The following is a 24067-nucleotide window of genomic DNA, read 5'->3' as shown; positions in this document are numbered from 1 at the left end:
TTTTAAGCATACTACAGCTCTGTGGACAGTGAGCTTGTCACTCAGACTACACTAGCCAATCAGGCCCTCCAGGTGACCTGCCAGTCATAAGCGGTGCTGGGCTCTTCCGGGCAGCCTCGTTCAGATTTGGCTTTGCAGAGGAGCTGTTTTCAGTGGTTTCCTGTGCTGTGTGAAGTTGCCGCTGCAGGAAGTTGATGAACTGAGAGCTTTGGCGAGCTGAGAAACCACAGCATGGTGAGCTGGGGAATGCTGTCTCCAGATGGGGAGGAGGAGGGTGAGATGCGGGAAACAGGATGTTGTGTTGTCCCAGGATCCCTGTGAGAACCTGCCACAAGATTCCCTGCATTGTGAAGTCCCACGTGGTCCTGTTAATTCTTAAACCTAGGGACAGGTCTCTGAATAAATTTGTGCTGTGGCCTTAATCTGCTTAGAGAATTGGGAGTAGGGTGCTGTGTGTACAAACATCTTTCTTGTCAACTTTAATATGCCATACTCCGAGAGGCCTAGTTTCTCCAGTATCTTCTTGAATTTGAGCACTTTGCATTTAACCTTACATACAATCTCCATTTATATTTAACTATGTGGACGGTATCAAGGCAGCTCACCTGTTGGGTAACGCTGCACTTCTAAGCTGCAATGTAGAAGAGTTGAATTGCTGATATAAAGGATTTTCCAATGCTTTGGAAATAGTTCAGTCTCACAAAGTAGAATGAGCTGAGGGAGGACTGCCTCTAAATCACCCAGAAGACAAAAGTGTTTTAATCAGGGCTGTTAGAGTTTAGGATGCTAGGGTACACATTGTTCAACTGGATTGTCCAGATATTTAGCTCCAAACTACTACAGAGAAGCCACCACTGATTTAAAACCAGACACCAGGCACATCCCCATATCAAAAAACAATCCCTAACAAGCTTTTAAAGGAGGCTTTACAGGTTTCTAACCTACTTTAAGACCTGATGTGGTTTAAAGTTCCAGTTTTCTTTTTGAGAAAAGCACAGTTCTTCCAGATGGACAATATGACACCAGGTGATATTTAATTGAACTGCAAAAACTTGATCAATCAAGGCTTTTCTTTTATGCCCTCTTCTGGAAGAAGGAACAATCATGGGAGACCTAGTAACTGCCTGGGGCCTAAGCCTTGTGAGTTTCTCTAAGGACCTGATGTATTGATAATAAAACACAGCTCCTTCTCTAAAACCAGGAATATGCTTTGGGGAGCTGCTAATGGTCTGGTGCCAAGGCCTTTGTGGAGGGGTTGCCTCATATTCTAAGAATCCAATTCTTCCCAAAATATGGAGCTATGGTTATCAGTCCCATGGCCACTCTGCTCTTAGTAAAGTTCTTGAGATACCCCGTGTTCCCCGTGTGTAGAATTGTTTGAGTAGCCTCCTCCTAAATTCATGTGATAGTTTGTAGTGACTTCTTATAATTCTCTCATTTCTCTCCATTTCTCCCCTGGAAGTATACAAGATGCTATTCTTCTCCTTTTTTATTTTTTATTTATTTATTTTTTCTGGTTTTTCAAGACAGGGTTTCTCTGTGGCTTTGGAGCCTGTCCTGGAACTAGCTCTGTAGACCAGGCTGGTCTTGAACTCAGAGATTCACCTGCCTCTGCCTCCCAAGTGCTGGGATTAAAGGCGTGCGCCATCACCGCCTGGCTCTTCTCCTTTTTTAAAAATTTTTTTGAGGGGCTGGAGAGATGGCTCAGTGGTTAAGAGCATTGCCTGCTCTTCCAAAGGTCCTGAGTTCAATTCCCGGCAACCACATGGTGGCTCACAACCATCTGTAATGAGGTCTGGTGCCCTCTTCTGGCTTGCAGACATACACACAGACAGAATATTGTATGCATAATAAATAAATAAATAAATATTTAAAAAAAAAAATTTTTTTGAGAAAACGTTAGGAGTGTCGTGACTATTCTGGAACTGACTGGATAGATCGGGCTGTCCTTGAACTCAGAGATTTCTTGGCTCAGTAAGGGTGTGTGCCACCAATGCCCAGCAAGATGCTATTTTTCCTAGGAAGCTTACTAGGAATCTGTAAGACCTCCCCACCCTAACTTTTTATCTTTTGTTTTTTTCTTTTTGATTTTCGAGACAGGGTTTCTCCATAGCTTTTTGGTTCCTGTCCTGGAACTAGCTCTTGTAGACCAGGCTGGCCTCGAACTCACAGAGATCCGCCTGCCTCTGCCTCCAGAGTGCTGGGATTAAAGGCGTGCACCACCACGGCCCTGCACTTTTTATCTTTTTTACATTTTCATTTTCCTATCTTTCTCATCCTGTGTGAGCTTCACCTCAGGACCCTGTCACTGAAGCATGACCTGCTGATTCCTGTTACCAGTGTAATGAAGAAATTACCCTGGGAATACCTTCACTCTGTAACTCTCCTATCAGCCTAAATGTCTAGCCTGGCAAGTTGCCTGTTTCTATTTCAATTGTTCAAAGTGTAACCTACAGCCTAATCCTAAAGGACACTTAAGGACAACAGCAAATGTGGAATCTGTGTAGCTGGCTCCTCTTTGAGCACTAGCTAGAGATAGATGTCTACCATCATTAAAGAGGTTTTCCTTTATTAATCTCCTAGGTGTGTGAAGTGATTTCTCAATAGAAAGGCATATTAATTCTAGAACAACTGCATTTCCATCCTGTTAGAAAAATAGTTTCTGAGACAAGTTCTCTTATTTTGACTCAGGTGGCCTTGGTCTGCTGCTGTCCTGGGCAATGACCTTGCTGTCCTGTACATTAGACTTTCAAAATTCCTTAAAAAAAGACTGTACCACCTCACAGTTTTAAAATTATGGATTTGAGTCATGCAGTTGACTATGCACTGCAGTTGCAGGGAAAGGATTTGTATATGGAGCATTCCTTCTATCTGCAGACCAGAATAGGAGGAATAGTTTATTGTGTACACTGCAGGGAAAATCAACTATTAGAGCCACCATTATGAAAAAGTTCCTGGCTGGGCAGACGTGGCACAGGCCTTTAATCCCAGCACTAGGGAGGCTAAGGCTGGCTGTGAGTTCAAGGCCAGCCTGGTCTACAAGAGCTAGTTCCAGGATAGGCAATTAGGCAATAATTCTATGCAAATATGGTTGATCTTGCTTGACACAGTTATGTCTGCTTAGAGATTTGAGAACAGGTCATTGACTAACTCTGTGTCAGGTTACAGATCTCAGCAGCCAACATATGTATATGGAAACCATTAATCTATCTCTTATTAATGACATCCCCTCTCTTATAGAAAGGCCTACTCTGTTTCAAAGTCAATATAGAAAGTTTTATTTAATCTCAAGAGTGCAGTATTTTTATCATTTGAAAATCACCTTATTGGCCGGGCGGTGGTGGCGCACGCCTTTAATCCCAGCACTTGGGAGGCAGAGGCAGGCGGATCTCTGTGGGTTTGAGACCAGCCTGGTCTACAAGAGCTAGTTCCAGGACAGGCTCCAAAACCACAGAGAAACCCTGTCTTGAAAAAGCAAAAAAAAAATTAGAAATAAAGAAAAGAAAATCACTTCTTGGTGTCATTTTCGGATATTTTTTGGGGGGGGAGTTTTGGGGTTTTTTTGTTGTTATTTTTGGTTTTTTTTTAGACAGAGACAGGGTTTCTCCAGTGTGTGCAGTTCTTTGAATGAACAACCTCCCAGAAAAGATCATGTTTCTCTCCTTGGTGGCCTTTCAATATCCTATGAACCTTCAGTAAAAAAGACTTTTCAAGATGAAATTCCTCATTGTATGTGATGAGTCTCAATTTAACTAATTTTAACTAATTTTCTGACTTTTATGTCTACTGTGTTGTGGTCGGAATTAATCAGCCAACTTCCCACTTACACTGAAATGCTTTTACATCGTTATAGGCTTGATCTGTAAATTACATAAAATATAGAAGAAACAGTTGCTGTTCAGTGCTAAGGAGTTTGGTAGCCTGCAGTTTTAATTATTTTGTTTGCTTGTCTGAGTAACCTTTGCTCTGTGGCTCCAAATTCCTGAAAGTAAAGTGAAGGGGGGGCTTCATTCATGGCTTTATTTGTTTTTATGTTGTTGGATGATGACCCTGGAATGTAGGCTTTTTACATGTCAAGCACATGCTGCTGTGCTCAGCTTCACACATCTCTTGAATTTTAAATTTGACAGAGGGTTTCATTCTGATTCCCAGGATGCCATGTCTTCATGACATTAATAGTGCCTGAGCATTCTGAGTCATTGAATTGCAGGTGCATGAACTTCTTTCTGCTTGATTAGCTTGCTTTTAATTTTTCATTCAATTTGACTATTTTATGTGTCTGTATGGATATGTACCATATGGGTACTTGGTCATCAGAGTGATCAAAGCTGGGCTGGAGAGATGGCTCAGTGGTTAAGAGCACTGACTGCTCTTCCAGAGGTCCTGAGTTCAATTCCCAGCAACCACATGGTGGCTCACAGCCATCTATAATGAGACCTGGTGCCCCCTTCTGGCTTGCGGGCACATATGGAAGGAATGCTGTACAATAATAAATAAATAAAATATTAAAAAAAAGAGTGATCAAAGCTTCTCAGAAATCCTGAACTTAGAATAATAAATAGTTGTGATCCCCATGTAAGTACTCGCAATTGTGCCTACCTCAATTCAAGACCAGGAAGACCTCAGTAGTACTCAGGCATATTTCCAGACCTGTGTTAATTTGTTATGACCACCATTTATATTGCTAATGTTTTAAATCTGTGCATTTCTAATTATTTTAAACATGAAGTACCTTTTCATAAAATGTTTTTGGTATTGTAGTATAAAATAGGACACTTGAGCTGTCTGGAATATGAATACAGAAATGGAGTGAATGCATAATTCTTTGTAGGAACTTCAGTACACAGCTCTGAATTCTTTCTATCTGATTTGTTTGTTTCAGTGATATTTCCTATGGAGACAGGGTCTTAATGTGTACTTCCACCCATCATGGACATGATTTCGTAGACTTGGCTGACATTCAACTCAGAGACAAATATACATACCTGTGCTTTCTGAGTGCTGTGCTTAAAGGCATGACTCAATACACCCAGTTTGTCGACTGTATTTTTCTATTTTGTAATTATTATTTCGTCATACAATTTTCAAGGTGTACTATGTCCTGTTGATCTGTTTCCTTGGCTGTCTCTATTAATAGACATTCTGCTGTAAGGTGATATCCCATTCAAAGGGTACAGAAATGAAAGAAGTGACTCATATTCAATTTCCTTCATGATTGTCTGTGTCATGGAATATTAGTGTTGAACACCAGAATTTTATGACTATACTGTCAAAGAAGTATACATTTACAATACTGTCACCATCATGCTTCTATTATACACATGAATGAAATATTTTAGATGGCAGTGACCTATGATGATGTACATATCAGCTTCACTCGGGAAGAGTGGAATTTGCTGGATCTGTCCCAGAAGAATCTCTACAAAGATGTGATGCTGGAAACCTACAGGAACCTTGCTACTATAGGTAAAAGTAAATTTCCTTCATGATTCAAAATAAGGGGGACAACTTTTTCTTGGTTAATGATGGTCTTCTGTAATTTGATTTAAAAATAATAAGAATGAGTTGAATAAAACAGTCATAGTTCTAAGGGTCCCTTAAGATAACACCTTAACTACTGCACAATTTTCAATAATATAACATACATTTTCTGGTATTGTATTTTAGGATTCTTTTGGGAAGACCATAATACTAAAGAACACTGTCCATTTTCTAGAAGACATGAAAGGTAATTTTCATGTGCAAGCTGATAACAATGTGCCTCTGATGAAATTTTTGTGTCCTGAAAGTTTTGGTCTAAAGCAAAATAGATATGCACAGTTTTAAGTGCACTAATGGTTATCAAATTTTTACAAATCCATATTTCATATATATGAGTTGCATTTGAATGACATTCTTTTAAGAAAGGGGTCAAGAAAGCAATGGCTAGAAAGATATCACCTTTTGAGGCATAACACCATGAGAGCTTTGTTGTAGACCTGCAAATAAATTTCTTTCTTGCTACTTAGAATACAAAAGGTATACACATTGAAGAGATGATAAGTATATCTGCAAAACTTTGTACTAAACCAATAGCCCATAGTAAATCTTGTATTCCTCGTACTCTTCTTGTGACTGTGCTAAGTTTAGTGAGAGAAGCAGTTAGAGTTGAGTCAATGGCAGTTGTTCTGCAGAACCCTTGATATCTATACCATAAGTCTGTGAGGAACAGCAAGGAAAACCCTGAGAATTCAATGTGGAAATCTTTTGTTATTCTTCTTTACTATGTATACCATACATTATTCTTGATATAAGTGTATTAGCATATGAATATAGACAGATATAACATACCACTCTCTAAGAACAATTAGATAACCAGTAGTCTACAAGTTGAGTAAATTTGTAGAATTTGATTCAAGTATACAAATACTTGGTTTTCCACCATCATTGTTAATACATGAACAAACTCAGACTGCAAAAAAGCTCTATGAGTTCTAGAACTGTGCAAATACTGTTAGGTGTCTTAGTTCACATAGCAAATGCAATATGATTCACAGTAAGGGAGAATTTATGAATGTTAAAGGTCTGAGTTTATCCAGTTCTCTTCACATATGTATAAATATCATAGAGAAAAAAGTTCCTGTGAAGGTAAAAAGGTAAGCCATAAAAGAAAGGAATTTACCATTGGAGGTATCTTCCAAGTGGCAAAACAGTGCCTAATTAAAGAGCAAAACATGAGTTTAGACACAGCTATAAAAACTTAGTACTGGCCGGGCGGTGGTAGCGCACGCCTTTAATCCCCGCACTTGGGAGGCAGAGGCAAGCAGATCTCTGTGAGTTCGAGGCCAGCCTGGTCTACAAGAGCTAGTTCCAGGACAGGCTCCAAAACCACAGAGAAACCCTGTCTCGAAAAAACAAAAAACAAAAAACCAAAAAAAAAAAAAAACTTAGTATCTGATTCCTCTTTATAATTGGAACATATTATAAAATTAATTCATACAAATGTGTAGGCACAACAGTGTATTGAATGTGGTAAAGCTTTTAAATGTGCCAATTATTCTTGCAGGATTGAAAAAATTCAAACTGGAGAGAAACTTTCAATATATATTCAATGTGGTAAACTCTTGACCTATGACAGTCACCTAAAAGGGAATGAAAGAACACATACTGGAGAGAAGCCCTATAAATGTAATCAGTGTGGTAAGGCCTTTGCAGCTCAGAGTTATGTTCAAAAGCATAAAAGAACACATACTGGAGAGAAACCCTATGAATGTAATCAGTGTGGTAAGGCCTTTGCACAGAATGTTGCTCTTCAATGCCATAAAAGAACACACACTGGAGAAAAACCATATGAGTGTAATCAGTGTGGTAAGACCTTTGCATCTCGTAGTAATCTTCAAACCCATAAAAGAACACATAGTGGAGAGAAACCATATGATTGTGATCAGTGTGATAAGGCCTTTACAACTCAGACTAATCTTCAAAACCATAAAAGAGCACATACTGGAGAGAAGCCCTATAAATGTAATCACTGTGGTAAGGCCTTTTCAGTTCATAGTGTTCTTCAAAACCATAGAAGAACACATACTGGAGAGAAACCCTATGGATGTAATCAGTGTGGTAAGGCCTTTGCACAGTATTGTGCTCTTCAATGCCATAAAAGAACACACACTGGAGAAAAACCATATGAGTGTAATCAGTGTGGTAAGGCCTTTGCAGTGTACTATAATCTTCAAGACCATAAAAAAACACATACTGGAGAGAAACACTATGAATGTAATCAGTGTGGGAAGGCCTTTGCACAGTACAGTGGTCTTCAACATCATAAAAGAACACATACTGGAGAGAAGCCCTATGAATGTAATCAGTGTGGTAAGGCCTTTGCAGTGAACAGTACTCTTCGAGTGCATAAAAGAACGCACACTGGAGAGAAACCGTATGAATGTAATCAGTGTGGTAAGGCCTTTGCAACTTCTGGTAATCTTAAAATGCATAAAAATTCTCACCATAGAAATTCTTTGAATGTAATCAGTGTGGTATGAGCTTTGCACAGCACAGTGATCTTCAAATGCATAAAAGAAGAGAGAAAGCCCATGGATGTATTCAGTATGGTAAAGCTTTTGCAGATCACAGTAATCTTCAAAGGCTTAAAAACAGTATGAATGAAGTCAATGTGATAAACCCTTTCATGTCTTATTCATCTTCAAGTGCATAAATGTACACATATAGGAGAAAAACCATGGATAGAATCTATGCGGTAAATCCTTTATCACAATAATTTACAAATATATTAAATAAACCATCGAGGAAGGAAACTATACATTTAATAAATGTAGTCTTCAAAAACATGACAAAAATTATACTACATTGAAAGTGTATTTATGAAGACCTATGGGCAGGAGAAAGAGCCAGTCAAAAATCACACCCTATTACTGAAATGAGATCCAAAAGAAAACGCTTTATCCCTGAGTCTAGAGCTAGTTGTAGAGACAACCTCACCCTGAAGACAGAGCTAAAAGCCAGTGAAGGACACACTTTGGCTCTCAAACTGTAGCCAAAGAAACACATTCTACCCTTGTTCATCTGAGCACAAAACCAACCAATATCTGAACACAAAATCAAGCCCATGTCTCAGCTTGTTCAACTCAGGGATTGAGATCTGACCAGTTTCCACCTTCAAAATCTCCTTGGAAGAGATCTGGTTTTAAGAAGACCTGGATGTGCCATATGTTCATTCAATTGGCAGCTGCCCCTTTACACCGTGGCAGAGGCAGTCACTCTCATTCCTCCCAAATAAAGCTCTTGACTGAGATTTCTGTGAAGACCTTCTTTCACTGGAATGGATCAGAAACTCCCTAGTGGAGTTGAATTGAGATATAATTGATACTTCTACTTGGAAACTCATTTAACCCAGAGCAGCACAGCAGCAATGGACACCTCTTTTGGGGCATTCTATTGGGGGAGTAGAGCAGATCAGTAACCGACATTTCTGCTGGAAAACTCTCTTAGAAGAATGGAGTGGATCCCAGCTGTGATGGCTCTCTCTCAGAGAGGAACATTATTGCCTCATCTAGTGTGGTGCCCTTCTCTTCACAACTGTAGGTGTTTCCTGACTTCAGACAGTAAGGATACCTTTCCCTCTTGCACTATGAACTTGAATGATAATGAAACCGTATTAGATTTTATACTTCTCTTCAATTGCAAGGCATAAGTAATTCAGGTATAAATATTTAAGGATGTGTACTCCTTTTGTTGTGATATCATCTTTATTTCAAATTATAAATGCATTTTATTTGGCCCTTGGTCCTAGAAGATAAGAGAATCACCATGAAAGTTCCATGACAGAAATTGTCAGACATGGCACCTGAAGCAGGAGCTTAACAAATCACATCCTTAATCTCCTGCATAAAGCAGAGAGTGGGAGCTGGAACTGGTGTATGGATGTAAATTCTCATAGCCCACTCTCAGTGGCATATTCCTTTCTGCAGGACAGCATGCCCTAAATCTTCCTAAATGATACCACCAACTTAGAAGGACTAATTTCTCTTACTTCAACCTTAAACTTGCTTTCTCTTTTATGAACCAATTCATGAAGAAAAACTCTGTAAGTGAGCTGTAAAATGCCCCAACTCCTCATTTAGAGTGTTGAATGCTTACAGGAGAAATATGTTCATGAGTGAAAAACTGATTAAAAAGTTGTTTTAATTGTAATTATGTGGTGTTGTGTGTGTGTGTCTATTTGAATGTGCAATCTGTATCTTGAGAAAATTAACACTTCTTGTAGCAGGAATTACAGGAAGGCGTTAAAAATTTGATTTTAGTCTTGGGAATGAACATCTCGCCATGACTCTAGTGCTATAAATGTTTTAAATTCCATTTGGGTCACTTCTAAGTCTGCAATAGGAACAAACTCCTAAAGAAAAAAATTTGTTAATGAAAAAAATTTTGTTAATGACATTAAACATCACAGATTTCTTTTGCTTCAAGAATAATTATTTTTCATCATAGCATTTAAGGAAGTAAATTACATACCATATTCAGTCAAGTCTGATGGAGATTATTGTATTGTGGTTTCTATTTTAAAATATTTGAGGGAGTCACTAAAGTGTGCTGTATGCAAATCCATTTCGTAGATCTTGTATTAGATCTATGACTTTTGTTTATCTTCTGTTTGTACCTAGTGATACGTATTTTTCTACTGTAATGTATATAATGGAGCCTCCATCATATAATTTTTCCCATTGGTTATTGAAATATCAGGCCATGTTTGATCATGCTTTACACATAAGGGTGGTGGTTTGTGTTTCTGGTTTTGATTTTCATCTTTTCACAAATTCCCTTGAGATTTTGTTATTTGTTGTTCATCTTACCTTGGATGTCAGTAATGATTCAGGGATACATTTGAGCTCATGATGCTCATTTGTCTTACTCTTGAGTACAAGTCCAAGGGGAGATGATGAACTTCCAATGTGCTGTGTTTTCAAGAGAATTTAACAATGTAAATGTTAAAATGACTAATAAAAGAGATTATAAGAAACATTAAATAATTCATGTGTGTATTCAAAGATTTTCATTTATCTGATATGGATGTAATAATGTATGAGAAGCAGCAAACAACTGTGTATCTAATCAACCACAGCTTGATGTTCTATAGAAATTGAGGATAGGGGACTGGAGAGATGGCTCAGAGGTTAAGAGAACTGACTGCTGTTCCAGAGGTCCTGAGTTCAATTCCCCGTAACCACATGATGGCTCACACCCATCTATAATGAGATCTGGTGCCCAGAACGCTATATACATAATAAATAAATTTTAAAAAATTGAGGATAGGTTTCTATTCTTACTCACAACAGTCCTTTCCCCCTGAGCCAATACATTGGTGCTCAAACTTAATTTGAAGAAATATTAAAACAGGAAAATTTGTTCACTTTGAGGACTACACATTTATTTATAACACTTTCTTAGAACCAAATTTATACACCACAAAATTGCCTCATTTAGTAAAGTTCATTGCTGCTAAGTCTGACCGGGGTTTTATCTCTGGGTTATGCACCATACTTCTACAAATTTTTTCATATTTTCTCACTTCACAAGAAGTGCCATTGAGGTCATTTGCAGTCAAATAACTCCAAAGGTTTAATCACTAGAACTCACAAAGTGGAAGTAGATCATAGACCCCTGTTAGTTTTCCTGTCAGTGCTACATACACATCATGGCACAGGTGTATTCACACAGTCACACTTCAAACATTTTTATTATTTATTTATTTATTTATTTATTGGTTTTTTTTTTTTTTTTTGAGACAAGGTTTCTCTGTGGCTTTGGAGCCTGTCCTGGAACTAGCTCTTGTAGACCAGGCTGGTCTCGAACTCACAGAGATTCGCCTGCCTCTGCCTCCCAAGTGCTGGGATTAAAGGCATGCGCCACCACAGCCCGGCTACTTCAAACATTTTTAAACAGGTGGAATTAACAATGCAAAGTGAATAACGTATTATTGAGAACATATGAAATGATTTGGCCATTTAAAGTACAGAATTTCAAGAATCATTACTGTTCATCAAAACGGTAATGCTCCTTTTTAAATCTTATTTTATTATTATTTTTTCTCTGATTCAATGATAAGTCCTTTAAAAACACATATTTCAACTGGACTTAGAGGTGTATCACTACAAATACAGCACATGAGAGTGTGGGTGGGACTGATCTTAGTGAGGCCAGCTTCTTTCCCATAATAAATTCATGGCATCCATGGATATGAGAAAGTATCCTGTCTCAGAAATTCTAACAGAGTCTATCTAAAATTATGTAACTTTTGCTAATAAAATCTGGCTGGACTCAGATTGATTTCAAGCAACTTTTTGTTATCTTTATTCACACACAAAAAAAACTGATAACAATAACATAAGCATTATAGATATTCCATTCACATTCAATCCATTGAATCATTTGACAACCATCTAGAGGGCATTTATGTGCTAAGAAACAGAAGGAACAGTGGAACACCATCACCTTCCACATTATAATGACATATGTGGGAACTGGAGCATTGTCTCAAAGTACTGCTCCTCTTGGTTACCCAACTTTGGCTTATAGCCCCACATCCCAGTTACCAGTGGTGATAAAAAAGATGGTGTCTAATCCTCTTTGACTGGAGGTGCTGGGTATCAATGTTAGGCCCTGTGGATGAGTATCCAGTGTTCTAAGTGCTGAGTCTTCAGCTTCATGAGCATGTCATTAATAATAGTGAGGTGGAAAAGGCTGATATAGTAAGTTTATCTTTTCAAATTGTTCACAGTATAACCTTAGGCCTGAACACAAAAGAGACTTAAAAATGACATTTGATGTGGTATGCAAAATTTTTTTCCAGACTGGCTCTTTTAAAAATTAACCACCACAGATGCATGCAGTTTTTAAAGAGTTTTTTTTTTTTGTTTGTTTGTTTGTTTTTTTTGGGGGGGAGGGTTGAGACAGGGTTTCTCTGTAGCTTTGGAGCCTGTCCTGGAACTCCCTTTGTAGACCAGGCTGGCCTTGAACTCACAGAGATCTGCTTGCCTCTGCCTCCCGAGTGCTGGGATTAAAGGCGTGCACCACCACCGCCCAGCGAGATTTTTTTTATTAGACTTAATTTTGTGGAATAATTTATCCAGAAGAAGGCATATTAATTCTAGAGCATCAGTATCTCCAATTTATAAAAAAAATGTTTGTGAATCAAATGTTCTTATTTTGGATCAAGTACCCTTGATCCCACTCCATTGTTCCCCAGGGAAATGACCTTGCTCTCATGATTAAACCAACTAAATTATTAGATTAAATAACTCATTCACCACTCAGTCATAAAATGACCTTTTGTATTGCAATAAGCTAAAGAATACAGGAAACCATGAAGCATAGTGGTGAGTGTTATTTCTGATGAAAAATTTATTAAACAGTAAGAACCAGAGCCGGGCAGTGGTGGCGCAGGCCTTTAATCCCAGCACTCGGGAGGCAGAGGGAGGCAGATCTCTGTGAGTTCAAGGCCAGCCTGGTCTACAAAAGCTAGTTCCAGGACAGGAACCAAAAGCTATGGAGAAACCCTGTCTCGAAAATCAAAAAAAAAAAGTTTGGGGCTGGGGAGATGGCTCAGCGGTTAAGAGTACTGGCTGCTCTTCCAGAGGTCCTGAGTTCATTTCCCAGCAACCACTTGGTAGCTTAGAATCACATAAAATGTGATCTGCTGCCCTCTTCTGGCCTGCAGAGATGCATGCAGGCAGAACACTATATGCATAATATATAAATAAATCTTTTTTAAAAAGTACATTTTATCATCACTTTCAAAAATCACTCTTTGGTATCATTTTCAAACACTTTGTTAAGTGTTTTGCTTCTCTTATCTCTATTTGTTTCTCTTCTGTCATGTTTCTAAGTCATTAATATTTTCATTTCATTTCTCTAGAGTTATCTTGGTTTTTTTTTTTTTTTTGGTTTTTCAAGACAGGGTTTCTCTGTGTTATTTTGGTTATTGATTTCTGTGTAGAGCAACGTCTCCTATAGTTAAAGCTTGCTCATTCTATGTAAATGAGAACTATTTTTTTTAAAAAAAATATTTCTTTATTATGTATACAATATTCTGTCTGTGTCTGCCTGCAGGCCAGAAGAGGCCACCAGATCTCATTTCAGATGGTTGTGAGCCACCATGTGGTTGCTGGGAATGAACTGAGGATCTTTGGAAGAGCAGGCAATGCTCTTAACGGCTGAGCCATCTCTCCAGCCCAATGAGAACTATTTTGAACACCTAATTTTACCTCTGCTGCCCAGTGATGGGACAACAGTCTTGTAACTCCTTCCAGGTTTGACCTTGAGTAGTCAGTGAGAAAGAAAAATAGAGCAGTTAATGAGTATCTGCTAATCATTCTGGCTTATATTGAGGCTTACAAGTGAAGAGGGACAGGTACAAGACTTGAGCTCATTGACCGACTCTAAAGCTGGTGAAGGCACAGTGCAGAAAGGGAACAGTTGGGCTGATAATGCACTTTTAAAATTAAATAAAACTTTTCTATATTGACTTTGAAAGAAGAGTAGACCCTTCCCTGAAAGAGGGGATGTCATTAATAAGAGATAGGTTGGTGGTGCCCATGTATGTATGTTGGCTGCTGAGATCTGAACCTGACACATAGAGTTACAATCAATGGCCTGTTTCTCTTCTAGACCAGGCTGGCCTCGAACTCACAGAGATCTGCCTGCCTCTGCCTCCCAAGTGCTGGGATTAAAGACTCTCTTGTCCTATGTTCGGATGCTCAGGCTCTGTGTTTGGCCTCGTCTGTAAACAGTTCTCTCATCCTGCCTCCACTTCCATCTCTCTCCGTGTGCTTAGTCAAGGACAGATCTCTTGTTCTGCTCTAACTTCCATTTAGCCACCTCCCACTTGGCTGCCTGCTCACAGTTGGGACCTGGATCTCAAGTGCCATTTTTTTCTGCCCAAACTTCTGTTTCCCCCCTCCTGCTTGTTCACAGACAGCAACTCTCATGCCACCCCATAAGCCCAGCAGATGGGCTCTGGCAAGACTCTGATGTGTCCTGTCCCCTAAGCAGCAGCATAGGCCAGACACTCAGCCTTGCCAGCTGACACAATGGCATGAATAAGGACTCAAAAGTTTTATGTGCATGTGTATTTCCAAATTATAACAGCTCCAAAAATTTAGCTTATATGCCCAGTTTAAAATACCAGGTAATGGTACCTGGCTCTCAAGTGTCTTTAGAGATCTGAGTCCATGGCATTTGAACAACAAGAGCTTCTCACACATAGACATGCCAGATTTTGCAGCACCCTATGGCTTCTTCAAGAAGACAGAAGGCCGGGCGGTGGTGGCGTACACCTTTAATCCCAGCACTTGGGAGGCAGAGGCAGGTGAATCTCTGTGAGTTCGAGATCAGCCTGGTCTACAAGAGCTAGTTCCAGGACAGGCTCCAAAGCCAAAAAAAAAAAAAAGAAGAAGAAGACAGAAGACCTGCTGTCTCCAGACTTGCTCAGCGTTTGGCAAAGTCACCCACACTGAAGCAAAAAGGGGCCTTTTACCACTCCAGTCTCCTGAATGCTTCACCCAGGGAATCAATCCCCTCATCTTGACTAGACAGTTAGACTAAATCTTCCCCCTCACAGGAAAATCTTTGGGCCTCTCACATACAGCAGCTAATAGCAAGCACTGATTCTTTTTTTTTAATATTTATTTATTTATTATGTTTACAATATTCCATCTGTGTGTATGCCTGCAGGCCAGAAGAGGGCACCAGACCCCATTACAGATGGTTGTGAGCCACCATGTGGTTGCTGGGAATTGAAGTCAGGACCTTTGGAAGAGCAGGCAATGTTCTTAACCTCTGAGCCATCTCTCCAGCCCCAAAAGCACTGATTCTAAGACTGATGTTCTCCAAGGACAAGGAGAGGATTTGGGATTGCTCCTAGCCAAAAGCTGACTCATTTTTGCTCATTAATTCCTCCCAGATCTGTCTAAGGCATTTGACAACTCAAGGTACTCTTCTTTAACAGGCTTCAGAGTCCAGGTTTAACAGGTTTCAATCTTCAGAGGTTCATAGTTCCCAATTTCCTTTAATTGCCTTCTAACCTGAAGCACTAGCCTGTTGCTATTACACCAGGATATAAAATCTGTTCCAGTTCTCGTACAGGTTCCTGGAAAGGTTCTATTGCTACATCAGAATAATGTCTGGTAAAATCCAGGGTTTCTAATTTTTAATTGTTTTACTGTTACACTAACCCCAGCCAGTTTTAAGCATATTTTTATTTATTTGTTTGTTTGTTTATTTTGGTTTTTCGAGACAGGATTTCTCTGTGGTTTTGGAGCCTGTCCTGGAACTAGCTCTTTTTTTTTTTTAAATATTTATTTATTTATTTATTTATTATGTATACAGCATTCCTTCCATGTATGTCTGCAGGCCAGAAGAGGGCACCAGACCCCATTACAGATGGTTGTGAGCCACCATATGGTTGCTAGGAATTGAACTCAGAACCTTTGGAAGAACAGTCAGTGCTCTTAACCTCTGAGCCATCTCTCCAGCCCGAAACTAGCTCTTGTAGACCAGGCTGGTCTCGAACTCACAGAGATTCACCTGCCTCTGCCTCCCAAGTGCTGGGATTAAAGGCATGCGCCACCACTGCCCAGCTTAAGCATATTTTGTAGGTCATTCCTGCTGCTTAACCAGAAACCAGCCTATAAGGCACTCTGAGGATAATGCCAAAAGCACCTGTACCAGCTCATGGGACCTTACCATTGGTACCAGCTCTCTTAGATCAAGGACACCTGCCAGTTCTTCTGGATTAAGAACACCTCCCAACTAAAATCTGTTTTCACCTACTATTGTGTCAAACCCCATGGATAGTTCCATTTTACGAGGCCAGTAATAACAATATTTTTTTCTCCTAGACACTTGCCTTCTTACCTCCCTCAAGAAACAGGGCCTGTCATTTCTGGGATGATAATGAACAGAATGCCTTTCTATACCCACCAACTTTCGTCTCTGCTACTCCCATGAAATCCCATTTCCACTTGAGTTTACACCCTTTTTCCAAAGAGAGCCTAAAATATCAGTCATAATTATCACCTCAACTTTCTGTGACCCCTATATCCAAAGAGTCTGGAATGTTGAGAGAATCACCCTAGCCCCTGGCATCCATCCCAGACCCCAGCCTGGCAGTTGCATTGATTTGGACTCCAAATCCCAGCAAGCAAGGTCCTGACCACTCCTCAAGGGAGGGTCAAGACCACTCCTACAGGGTATTTAAGTGGGCATCTGGAGGAGGAACAAATAGTACCAGGTTTGCATGTGCTCCCGGATTTTTTCTCCCCTGCCATGTTCTCGGCCACCCAAGAGCCCTGTGTTTAAGAAGACATGGGCTTTTTAATTGTTTTAATTATAGTCACAATATTTAGTCAACTTACATTTGGCAAATTGAAGTAAAGCATATCATCTATCCTACCTTTGTGAGTCTCAAATTTTATATCTAACTTACACACACCATAACTAAAGAAAGCTATAACTATACAGTTTTGAACTAAATCAAAGAACCCAGAAGGACATAATATTAGCCTGGAAAAATCTGAGGCAACAAAAGCAGAATCTTCAATTTTCTGTTGCACAATATGTGTGGATTATTTTTAATTAGATGTCATAAATCAGTTTGCTTAAGCATGAGGAGTTATTTTATTCAGCTACATAATTAAGCAAAGTTCCATATTTCTGATATTCATTTATCACTATCACTTTGGATAATTCATCCATAATCTTCTGTGTAGCAAGGATTTTTTTTTATCGTTTATTTAACTTTATGTGCATTGGTATGAAGGTGTCAGATCCCCTGCAACTGTAACTTCAGACAGTTGTGAGCTGCCATATGGGTGCTGGGAATTGAACCTGGGTCCTCTGAAAGAGCAGTCAGTGCTCTTAACCACTGAGCCATTTCTCCAGCCCCTAGCAAGGATTTTTTAACTGCTTTTTTCCAACTATATATTTTTCCACTACTCTCCTTTCCTCTCCACTCCCCTTCTCCCATGATCCACATGTCCTTTGGTTCACAGAAATTTCTCAGTATCAGGAGGTCCCATTTATTATTACTCTCTGTGTCTGTGCTACAGGGGTTATATTTAGAAAATGATCTCCTGTGTGAATGAGCTAAAATATACTTCCCACATTCTCTTTTTGTGATTCACTGTGGTTGGTTTAATGCTGGGGATTTTTTGCTTTTCTGTATGAAGTTGAGTATTATTTTTTAAGGTCTGTGAAAAATTTTGCTGAGATTTACATGGAAATGGTATTGAACCAGTTGATTGCTTTTGGAAAGATTTTTCATTTTTACTACATTAATTTCAAAAAAAAAAAAAGAAATACAAAACACCTCATGAATTCCATGTCACTAGATTTTTAGATCACCCCTTCCCCCGATCCAATTCTCTTTCCTGGCATTGCCATATGTGAGTTCCTAAGTCCATCTTCATGTCTTTTCTGCTGACTGTGTTCCTCCTGTACCTCTCAGTGCTCACACCCTTACCTGTGCTTTAGACAAGGGTTCCCATGGTCTGATGAGTTTGGGGACATCCAAGCAGATGATTCAAAATTTTTAGGATGACTAGCTCATAATACTCAGTTCCCACAGCTCCATCCCCAGAGATTCAATTGGAAGGCCATGTCACTTTCCCTGTGTTCTGACCTTGGATGATTTCTCTAGTTATGGCAATTCATGTTGAGTTCCACAGACCACTTCCAAGAAGCTCAATTAGACTGTGGTAATTAAACATTGCTTTTGGTGATCTTCATAATGTTACAGATATTCTGCTAAGAAGCAAGCTCCCTGACAGTCATCAGTGTTTCTCATAGGAATAGGGAGCCTCATGTGATTTGAATTCCAGGGAATTTGCTGACCTTACCAAAATTAAATAAAAGCTTGTTGCTCAGTATAGATTATAGAACAGATTCGGCATCCATGATAGAAGGCACTAGTGAGGGTGTTAGCTTTCCTCTACCTTCTAGTTTCTCAGAAGCTCAACCAGTGTTACTTTGGAGAGGACTATCTACCTTCTTCTGCATAGTCGTACTTTTTTTTGTTTCGTTTTCTTTTGTTTGTTTGTTTGTTTGTTTGTTTTTTTTTGGTTTTTCGAGACAGGGTTTCTCTGTGGTTTTGGAGCCTGTCCTGGAACTAGCTCTTGTAGACCAGGCTGGTCTCGAACTCACAGAGATCCGCCTGCCTCTGCCTCCCAAGTGCTGGGATTAAAGGCGTGCGCCACCACCGCCCGGCCTATAGTTGCACCTTTATAGGATACAAAGCTATCTGTGATTCTTTGTAGCTGTGATCCTTGAACACTGTGTACTCTATTATACTGATGTGTTCAAAAGTACTGACATTTTAATATGTTGGCCAGGAAAGTGTCTATGCCTGATATAAAGGAATCAAACCATATCTTCAGCAAGGCAGTCACTGTGATTCACAACAGCAGAGATCACCTGCACTTCTCTTGTCCAGCTCATCTTGGTCCTGGATTTTCAGCTTTCTGACTTCCCTGACAGTGTTGGACTCATCTATGATTGCTCGAAATCAGAACGCAGCTTGAAGCACTAAAAGTGAGAAGTGGTTCTGCCCAATAATGTGTCATTTAGTTCTTCACCACTATGATATCTTATTGACATCTGGAAATAGTGAATCTCAACAGAGAAATGTCTCTATCAGATCTGACCTATAAGGAATGTTTTGTGATTAATGATTTAAGTGGGAGCACCCAGACCACTATGCATTATGACACCCCTGGGCAGGCTAAGCAAGAAATGAGAAACAAAGGACCAGTCAACATTCCTCCTTAGCACTCGGGAGGCAGAAGCAGGCGGATCTCTGTGAGTTCGAGACCAGCCTGGTCTACAGAGCTAGTTCCAGGACAGGCTCCAAAGCCACAGAGAAACCCTGTCTCGAAAAACCAAAAAAAGCCGGGCAGTGGTGGCGCACGCCTTTAATCCCAGCACTCGGGAGGCAGAGGCAGGAGGATCTCTGTGAGTTCGAGACCAGCCTGGTCTACAAGAGCTATTTCCAGGACAGGCTCCAAAACCACGGAGAAACCCTGTCTCGAAAAACCAAAAAAAAAAAAAAAAAATTCCTCTTCTTTAGTTCCTGCTGTGACCTCCTCATTGACAGGTTGCAATTGGGAAATGTAAGTCAAATAAGTTCTTTCCTCCTCAAGCAGCTAAGGACATTGTGATTGATATCACAATAGAAAACAAACTGGCACAAGTAAAAGTGCAATCAAAGTCACATTTCAAGCAATTTGGCAGTCATAACAGAAATGCAGAAAGAGGAAATATGTATAACTTTAATGTGTGAATATAGTCATACATTGTTTACTATTTGTATTAACATTGATTACTAAATTTTGGAGTAGAGAAAGTATACAATACTCTAAGTATCTCAGTTGAATCAAGCTGCCTCTTCACTGATCATGTTATCAATTGCTACAATATTGGGCAACATTTGAAGGTTCTCCTTACCTAGCCACTCTTCCAATTACCTCATTTTCTTCCAGTTTTGCTGACTCTCTCTCTCTCTTTCTTTCTTTTTTAATTCTTCTCTTTCATTTCTTCCTTTGGTGTGCAGGTATGAAAAATTTACAAATACAGAAAAAACCTTGAGATAAATCTACAATAAATAGCTGTAGTGGTTAGATTCCAGTGACTGTGACAAAGATACCCAAGAGAACAACTCAAGGGCAGAAAGAAATCAGAGGTTCAGTAGGTCCAGTCAAAGATTATGCTAATGCAGAAACACAACTCCACTGTGGAGGGCTATTTTGAACTTTATAGAAACTCTGTGCAGGGGTGACTTGAGGTGGCACTCTTGCTGACATGCTTGGCCCGCCAAGTAAGGAGAAAGCATACCTCCTCTATCAGTAGATTTCCCTGCCAATAGTCAGTCCTTGAGTACACAGAAGTGCACTGTAGTTCACTCACTATGATTAGGTTGTGGTTTCTCTCCTGATGAAGTGGTTTTTTTTTTTTTTTTTTTTTTTTTTTGGTTTTTCGAGACAAGGTTTCTCTGTGATTTTGGAGCCTGTCCTGGAACTAGCTCTTGTAGACCAGGCTGGTCTCGAACTCACAGAGATCCACCTGCCTCTGCCTCCCGAGTGCTGGGATTAAAGGCGTGCGCCACCACCGCCCGGCTTCTGATGAAGTGTTTTTATGTATTATATTGCAGGTAAAGTTGTTCCCATAAGAACAGTCTTCTTGTTTAGATTAACTAAGGAACAAAACTTTTTTTTTTGGTTTGGTTTTTCGAGACAGGGTTTCTCTGTAGCTACGGAGCCTGGCCTGGAACTAGCTCCTGTAGACCAGGCTGGCCTCGAACTCACAAATATCCGCCTGTCTCTGCCTCCCGAGTGCTGGGATTAAAGGCGTGCGCCACCAACTCCCGGCAGGAACAAAACTCTTGAAATAATTTGTAACAAACTTGGTAGTTTCTGTAATTATTTCAAGTATTACAAGAACCTAGCTTGGATTGTGATTTGAGTATTATTAGAGAGCACTGGCTTTGCATAAAGTATGCAGTTGTATCTTCTACTCTGCATCCCTTGTCCTCTGATTTCTGTGGCAATACCCAGAGTTATCCATAACTGAGGTAGTTGGGGAAGGGACCCTGAAAGAATATCAGGAGTGTCAGATAATAAGAAAATTACAGGGTAATGGGACAAGAAAGCTTTTCTCTGTTTCTGTCTATGCCTAAGTATTTGCTGGAAACTCATGGCACCCATGTATCTTTATCAGCCTTAGAGAAGTGTCTTGAAACTATCAAAGAATACCTTGGCTTACCTCAGATGATAATTTAATGGAGATGGAAAATTGGGATTGGGTTCAGATAAATGTGGAGAGGAGGCTGCTAACTCAAGGACAGAAGTGACCTTGTGGTCAGATACTGACTGACCATCAGTGCTGTGCTTTGTTCTGCTTTTGTATTTAAGGAAGTTCTGAAAGAAACCCTGGGCTGTTTGGCTGCTTCAGCATGACTGGACATAGCTCCCGACTCTATCCTGTCTTCTGTTACTTCTGACTTTTCTTTGGCCTCGAGGATCCCCTATCAAGGAACCCTCGCTGACTTTGTAGGATCAGCTCCTTCAGGTGACATCCAGCTATGCAGCTTTCTGGGGAGGGGTGTCTTCATAGGGACCCCGCAAATTCCAAGGGCTCTGAGGTGCATTAAGGGTATCCCGGGAGTATCAGTAGTTGCACGGTGTAAATATAAAAAAAAAGGTTAGCAGCATAGCATGAAAAACAAGTAAGAAGTATTTTGAGTATTAGTGTAAAAAGCAATTGTAAAATAAGATGTAACCTGTACATAATTTTTAAAAAGGTAAATATAGGCCTGCAAAACAGCAAACAGCTGTTTGCACATTACATATATATATATATATATATATATATATATATATATATATATATATATTAAAGCTCAGGGGTACTAAGGAAGGACAATTGCTTCAGTTTTTTATTTATTTATTTATTTATTTATTTGGTTTTTCGAGACAGGGTTTCTCTGTGGCTTTGGAGCCTGTCCTGGAACTAGCTCTGTAGACCAGGCTGGTCTCGAACTCACAGAGATTCGCCTGCCTCTGCCTCCCAAGTGCTGGGATTAAAGGCATGCGCCACCACCGCCCAGCTGCTTCAGTTTTTGAAATGTACTAAAGATGTGTGCTCCTGGTTTCCTACAGAATGAAGTATAAATCTAGAGCTTAAAAAAAGTGCATGTGAGCCAGGCGGTGGTGGCGCACGCCTTTAATCCCAGCACTCAGGAGGCAGAGGCAGGCGGATCTCTGTGAGTTTGAGAACCAGCCTGGTCTACAAGAGCTAGTTCCAGGACAGGCTCCAAAACCAGAAAAACCCTTTGTCGAAAAACAAAAAAAGTGCATGTGAATGAATGAGTGCATATTTTCTTGGTCTGTGTTTTGACTGTTACTACATTGCTGTTTTATGTGATTATGTTTCTAAAAATGTTAAGTGGTACCAGTACCTGTTCGTCTGTCTTTACTGTACATTTTTGTCTATTCACCTTCTTTTTTATCCTGAAAGAGATGAGGCAGGCACCTCTGCCTTTAGCCTCCGGTAAATTTTTATTGGATCAGTTCCAGAAATTTGGGTCCCAAAAGAAAAGCTTGTCTAAGGAGAGGCATGACACTGACCACCTTCCTTCATTATTCTCTGGACCACAGGCTGCCAGCAGCTCCTTCAGAGGGCAGGGGGTGCATGCGCATGCTCACATGGGCAGAAATCCTACAAAGAGACATGCTCATGCAAATGGGGCAGCAGTAAAGAATTGTCTGCTTCCAGTTAAAGAGCTGCAGGGATGTGAAACAAAAAATCTTGGATTGTGGCCAGAGAAGTTAAAAGTGATCCATCACATCTAAGATGAGCTCATTTCTCTCTCTCTCTCAATCTCTCTCTCTCTCTCTCTCTCTCTCTCTCTCTCTCTCTCTCTCTCTCTCTTTTTCGAGACAGGGTTTCTCTGTGGTTTTGGAGCCTGTCCTGAAACTAGCTCTTGTAGACCAGGCTGGTCTCGAACTCACAGAGATCCGCCTGCCTCTGCCTCCCAAGTGCTGGGATTAAAGGCGTGCGCCACCACCGCCCGGCTGGAACTAGCTCTTGTAGACCAGGCTGGTCTCGAACTCACAGAGATCCGCCTGCCTCTGCCTCCCAAGTGCTGGGATTAAAGGTGTGTGCCACCACCGCCTGGCGAGCTCATTTCTCATAAGGCTTTTCAAATGGAAGTAACAATTGTATGTCGGTACAATTGAGGAGTTTTTGAAGTATTCCAGTGAAAGAATGTCTTCAGACAAATCTCCAATCAAAAGATTTGAGAGGGAAGAAACCACGATTATAAATACCCCTGCCAGTGTGGAATGGGGCAGCTGCATACTGAATTTGCATATGGCTCATATACGGCTTCTTAGGACCAGGGGGCATCAAAGGAGATTTTGAAGGAGGGAATTTGTTAGATTTTAATCCCCAATCCTGAACAAGATCAGAGACGGGCTGTATTTTATACTGAGGGATTAGTTACATTTGTGCTCACTTGGAGAAGAATAGAGAGTGGGGCTTTTTTATTTGGTTGTTTTGAGAGTCTGTTTCTATTACTGGAACTTTTTAATGTTTTGGCTGGTTTCAGGGAGATATTGTTTCTTTAGCTAGCTCTAGATACAGAGAAAAAGAGCTTTCCTTTGGCTCTGTTTTCAGGTCCAAAATGTGTTTCTTTGACTAGCCCGTCTCTAACCCATCAGGCTCCAAAAAAGGTTTTGCCCATTAGTTTGCTGGTTCTAACAAAATAAAAAGAGATATCATAGTCCTTGAACAGATTTTTACACTATCCATTTTTTTCTACACAACAACTGATGTTGGTTAACTGTATGTGTGTTGGCTTAGGATCTTTAAAAAATAGGTTATAATAAGCCTTCAGTTTCTTCCACAGGTCTAAATGATTAGGGTAATATGCATAAGCTTTATCAGATTACACACAAAAGTCTTACTCCTGTAGGAAGTATAAAACATTAAAAAATTAATTCACTTATAGAATTTCACT

At 40.0% G+C, this 24067-nt stretch overlaps 1 protein-coding gene across 1 annotated transcript; it reads left to right on the top strand.

Moving 5' to 3' along the window:
* The first annotated feature begins 5339 nt into the window (after positions 1 to 5339).
* LOC130866736 (zinc finger protein 120-like) lies at positions 5340 to 19073 on the top strand. Its single transcript, XM_057758305.1, has 4 exons — positions 5340 to 5466; positions 5668 to 5728; positions 7046 to 7347; positions 19030 to 19073. Exons 1-4 carry the CDS (start codon positions 5340 to 5342, stop codon positions 19071 to 19073), a joined length of 534 nt encoding a protein of 177 aa, XP_057614288.1.
* Positions 19074 to 24067: the final 4994 nt, after the last annotated feature.

This window comes from Chionomys nivalis, chromosome 26 (genome assembly GCF_950005125.1).
Source record: "Chionomys nivalis chromosome 26, mChiNiv1.1, whole genome shotgun sequence".
Taxonomy (NCBI): domain Eukaryota; kingdom Metazoa; phylum Chordata; class Mammalia; order Rodentia; family Cricetidae; genus Chionomys; species Chionomys nivalis.
The sequence above is the reverse complement of the archived record's forward strand: the minus strand, read 5'-3'. Positions and strand labels throughout refer to the sequence as shown.

Coding starts and splice junctions, on each gene's coding strand:
- LOC130866736 (XM_057758305.1), top strand. CDS start 5,340: ATGGCAGTGACCTATGATGATGTACATATCAGCTTCACTCGGGAAGAG. Junction 5,467..5,667: donor CAGGAACCTTGCTACTATAG/GTAAAAGTAAAT, acceptor ATTGTATTTTAG/GATTCTTTTGGGAAGACCAT. Junction 5,729..7,045: donor TTTTCTAGAAGACATGAAAG/GTAATTTTCATG, acceptor TTATTCTTGCAG/GATTGAAAAAATTCAAACTG.